This window comes from Rattus norvegicus, chromosome 8 (assembly GCF_021556685.1).
Source record: "Rattus norvegicus strain SHRSP/BbbUtx chromosome 8, alternate assembly SHRSP_T2T, whole genome shotgun sequence".
NCBI lineage: Eukaryota > Metazoa > Chordata > Mammalia > Rodentia > Muridae > Rattus > Rattus norvegicus.
The window spans coordinates 24749259-24754893 of record NC_141541.1 but is presented as its reverse complement, the minus strand read 5'-3'; the positions used below and the strand labels follow the sequence as shown (position 1 = coordinate 24754893).

General features: G+C 35.1%; 1 protein-coding gene across 1 annotated transcript; it reads right to left on the bottom strand.

The window, feature by feature from the left end:
* Nucleotides 1–2432: 2432 nt before the first annotated feature.
* On the bottom strand, nucleotides 2433–3380 carry Or7e176b (olfactory receptor family 7 subfamily E member 176B). The gene is given in 1 exon segment (NM_001409169.1): nucleotides 2433–3380. A coding segment is annotated over 1 exon segment (888 nt). The 5' UTR covers nucleotides 3321–3380.
* Between the last annotated feature and the right edge of the window lie 2255 nt (nucleotides 3381–5635).

The window sequence follows — 5635 nt, the reverse complement described above, 5'->3', positions numbered from 1 at the left end:
ATCTGTTATCTTGAAACCCAATTAAAATTACTATTGAAGTGTATAGGAGAAAACCTGTGGTATATGACAGAGGCATATAAACAGGATAAATGGCAGGATGATGTGGAAGATGAGAGGTAGTAGAGAGTGGGTTAATAATCACTAAGCATGTATGAAATTGCCCATGAAAACTCTGGATTAATTAATTAGTTTGAAAATTCAATTAAAGAAAATTAAAAGAGAAGTACACAATATTGTGACAAATTACTGCTCCCAGAAGTCATGGAATATTAAAAAAAATTGAAGACCGAGGTGGGAGAAACCTCTCTAGGAGTTATTAGTTAGGGAATTTCTAGAAGTTCCCATAGCAACTCAGAGCTTTTGCCTTTATTCTTAGTTGCCCCCACAACTAAATGGTAAGGTGCTATTGCTGAAGGCACCACACATTTTAGCTTCTGGTCATAGAGAAATTAATTTCAAAATGCTTGGGAAACGTTGTTAATGCTGCGTAGTTTTCAAAATGTGAGAAGGTACTATTAGGTTTCTGGGGAGAAAAGATAGTAGAGGCCTTAGCACTGAACCCTCCATACTTTACTACCAACCTGCCAGGATGACATGTCCATTAGTGTAAGAGTGGTTTGAGTTATTGGATGACTAACTTTTTTTTTTTACTAGATATCAGTCCTTTTCATGTACAATAGTGTGAAACTGGTCAAAAGTCCATGATTTCGGAAGTTGTGACATCTGGTGTGGAACCTCTTTTCTAGATTCTAGGTACTTAGATTATAATCATAAGCCTTGATTCCTCTCAACCTTTGGTAACAATGTGTCTTTTTCATGTGGGCATCAATCAGTTCAAAGACCCATAATTGCTTAAAATGTTAAGAAAGTGATCATAGTTGTTTAGCATTAAATGGAATACTTTTATTACTGTCTATCATCTGCCAAAACTGAGAGAACATTTTAGAAGAGAATATAGAAAGAATGAAAGAGTTGGAAGATGTGGAACCTGCTTTGAAATGCTGTTTTTCTGACATAGTAGGGCATGGGTATCATATCCATGTACTCATAGCAGCTGTTGGTACCTGCACAAGGATACAACTAATGCAGCCAAAATTGCTTCACATGTGTAGCATGAATTCCCAAATCCCCACCACTGTTTCTGGAGCTATTGACAGTTCTTAGCTGTTAAGAGCAGGAGAATCATTAGTTTTTGGAGATATGGCTATTGGCATCTTTTCCATGTTCCAGTTGATGGAGCCTATACATTATATGGTAAGAACTAATGGGACTAAGTTATTTAAATAAAATGATAAGTTCATGAACTTCATATAGTGATATTTATGGGAGTTGTATGGGAAGAGATTGCGGTAGGAAATGAATGCTGCAAAAGGTGGTTATAACCATATTTAATTATATGTATGTGTGAAGTATACAAATAATTAGAAAATATGCTTTGACTGTGCTCATTGGGAGAATGTGCTACAGTGTCATAGGCCAGAGAATTACAAGTTTTCCAAAGTTCTCATAAGTAGACATCTAAATAATTGTCTCTGATTATGAGATACAGTTAACAGTAATTTATAATTTATTTATTTTAAAACTTTTATTCAAATGTACATTGCTTGAGTATATTTCTATCACACATCTTATGCCCTCTTTCTTTCCATTCCATCCTATTAGTCTTCATTGTCTCACCAGAGATATTTGCTTGTATTTCATGTCATACATACATAGATGATTTTCTGTATCTGTATAAAATATAGGAACCATGAATGAGAGAAAACAAATATTTGTCTTTCTGAAATTAACATAATTCACTAAATATTATTTCTAGCTGGATGCATTTTTTGCAAATAATACAACTTTATTCATCATGTCTGAAGAATATTTCATTATGTAAAAAGAATTCACATTTTCTTTACCAACTTCTCTAATTTTGAAAATATAGGTCCCTCTAACATTTAGCTATTGTGAGTTAAGCTGCAATAAAATTGATGAGAAATTTTTTCCATGATATGATGAATTGTAGTTCTTTGCATAAATACCCAGGAATTGTAGAGATGGATCACAATGAAGATCAACTTTTAGTTTTCTTAAGGAAGGAACGTATGACGCCAATAGTTATCGGAATAGTTTACATTCTCATGATGATGTATAAAGGTTCCCCTTTCTCCATCCATTCTAGTTTATTGTTGTTTCCTTAATCATTGATGATGTGGCTGGGATAAAATGGAATATTGGTTTATCTGATGGATGGTGAAGTTGAATGTTATTTATTAATTCAACAGTAGGTTTTCTCATTCAATTTAATTGAAGACAAACTAAAGGGCTATACATTTAGGTATTACTAGAGTGGAATGAAAGCCACACCACCAAAGACATTATATTCTTATGGGTAGATAGTTGGGTTAAAAACTCAAAATTCAAAACTGATGGAAGATGTTATGTAATTACATTGCTCTTCTCTGCAGCTTCCATAGGGCAATTTTAATGTCCCTGTTCCTCAGGCTGTAGATGAAGGGATTAAGCATAGGTGTGACCACTGTGTACATCAGTGAAGCAACCACACTCTTTTCAGGAGAATTTGATGCAGTTGAACCAATGTATACTACAATGGCTGTTCCATAAAATAAGCACACAACTGACAGGTGAGACCCACAGGTAGAAAAGGCTTTATACTTTCCTTCTGTTGATGGGATTCTCAGGATGGAAGAAATAATTTTATAGTATGAGAAAATAATTCCCGAGGTTGAAAATAAACCAAAAAAGACACCAATAATATGTATAACTATGTTTTTGGTGAACATTTCAGAACAGTTAAGATTAATAAGTTGTGAAGGCTCACAAAAAAAGTTAGAGATTTCTATGTCATTGAAGTATTTAAATTGTAGCACAATCAAATTGTGCACCTGAGAGTCCACAAGACTTGCCAAAACAGATGCCAAAAGTAAGAAGGCACAGAGGTTAGGATTCATAATGATATTGTAATGCAGGGGGTGACAAATGGCCACAAACCTGTCATAGGCCATTACAGTCAGAAGCATACCATCCATACATGCAAAAATTATGAACATGGACATCTGTGTTAGGCAGCCCGCATAGGAGATGACTCTGCTTTGAGTTCTAATATCCCAAATTATCTTTGGAACTGTAGTGGAGATCAAACAAATGTCAGACCAGGAAAGGTTGGAGAGAAAGAAATACATGGGGGTATGGAGATGGAAGTCAGAGCTCACAGCCAGAATAATGAGCAGATTTCCAAGCACTGTGACCATGTAGAAGGATAAAAATAGCATAAAAAGGATAGGCTGCAGATCTGGATTATCTGAGAGGCTCATAAGATGGAATTGTGTTACAACTGGTACATTTTGTTCTTCTGTATTATTTGGACACCTTTGGAAAAACAAACGTTATTGGAAAAATACATGATAAAAAGTATACTTACAGTATAATCTCGGAAGTAAAAGATACGATTAAAAAAGTAGAAAAAGCATTTATTTTTAAATTCCAACTTAGTTTAAGTAATATCTTCTCCTTTGAGGTCCATAGCTTTCAGTGTCATCAGAAGATCAATCATCTATAACATGTTTTTCCATGTTATAATCTCCTTTTATCCAAATATACTAGTGAGAAAGTAATCTTAATAGCATGTTAAAACCAAGACTATGAGGTTAGAAGTATAGGATCACGATAAAATAAAGCCATACATTTTAATGACACAGAGAAGAAAATACTATCTTTTCACTTTCCAAAATAACTATTATTGTAGCAAAAACAAAACAAAACAAAAAAACCCCAGAATATCACTCATTTTCTTTAATACATAGTTAGGTACTTTACAAAGACTTGAATTCCATAAACTGTATTATTTTGTATAGTTATTTTCTATGGTTTGTTTATACAGTGAATATAATTGTAACAAGGGACTACATTAAAATCTTGTAATAGATTAAGTAGGAAAACATTCTGGGGAATCACTATCCATGACATTAAGCTGTACTAAAAAGCAAGACTGATATAGCCTGCATGGTAGTAGTGAAGAACCAGATGGGTTGATCAATGGAGTAGAATCAAAGACCTAGAAAAAAATCCATACCCTTTAGACACTTGATCTAAAGAAGCCAAAAACATACAGTGGAAAACTGACAGCATTTTGAACAAATGGTGCTGGTTTACCTGGTAGTCTGCATGTAGAAGAATAAAAAATTATCCACTTTTATCTCCTTGTACAAAACACATGTCCAAGTAGATCAAGGATCTCCACACAAAACAAGATACAGTGAATCTAATAAAACAGAAAGTGGGAAAGAGCCTTGAATACACCAGCACAGGGGAAAATTTCCTAAACAATATGAATGATTCAGTGTCTAAGATCAACAATTGACAAATGGTACCTTATAAACTGAGAAGCTTCTGTAAGGCAAAAGTCACTGCCAATAGGACAAAACAGCTACCTACAGATTGGGAAAAGATCTTTACCAACTCTACCTCCTACAGAGCCCTAGTATCAAAAATATATAAAGAACTCAAGAAGTTAAGCTGCAATAAACCTAATAACCTAATTAAAAAATACTGGGGTTCAGAGCTAAACAGAGGCTGCTCAACAGAGGAATCTCAAACGACAAAGAAGCACCTAAAGAAGTGTACAACATCTTCAGTCATCAGGGAAATACAAATCAGAACAACCCTTGATGTTTCATCTTATAACAATCAGAATGGTTAAGATCAAAACTCAAGTTACAGCATATGCTGGCAAGGGTGTGGAGAAAGGAGAGCACTCTTCTATTGCTAATGGGATTGCAAAATGGTACAACCACTCTAGAAATAAATCAGGTGGTTACTCAGAAAATTAAAAATAACTCTACCTGAAGTTCCAGTTCCACAGCTCTTGGGCACATACCCAAAAGATGCTCCATCATACCACAAGACCATGTGCTCTACTATGTTCATAGCAGTCTTATTTGTAATATCCAGAAACTGAAAAAAAGCCACAGAATGGATACAGAAAATTATGTTTCGTGTACAGAATGGAATACTATTCATCTCTTAAAAATGAGGACATCATGAATTTTGGAAGCACATCATTCTGAGTAAAGAAACCCAGACCCAAATGGATATGCATGGTATGTACTGACTGATAAGTAGATATTAGTAAAAAAAGTACAGAGTACCTAGAATTTAACTCAGGGACTGAAAAAAGTATAATAACCAGGCATGCCCAAATGAGGATGTTTTAATACCACTTAGAATGAGAAACAAAATAATCATGGGGGGCAGAGGAAGAGAGACCTGGGTGCAAGAGGGAAGGGGAAAGGGAAAAGCAGACCAGGATAAGGCATTTAGGGGGAACAGTAGATAAACCCAAAGAATAGGAGAATTAATGGAAATATGCAACTTCTGGGGGTGGGAGGTAGAAGGTTTCTGTAGAAATTCTCAGAAACCTGGGCGTTGAGAGACTCTCAGGATTCAGTTGGAGTGACATTGGACAAAATGCCCAATACTGTTGAGAGGGAACTCAAATAGTTCACCTGCAGTAGATAGGCAGGGCCTCAAGAGGAGGGAGAATATTACCAAGTCACAGTCAAAATTTATGACCAGAATTGTTTCAGTGTAAAAAAAACTGCAAGGACAAAAATACAGAGGAGACTGAAGG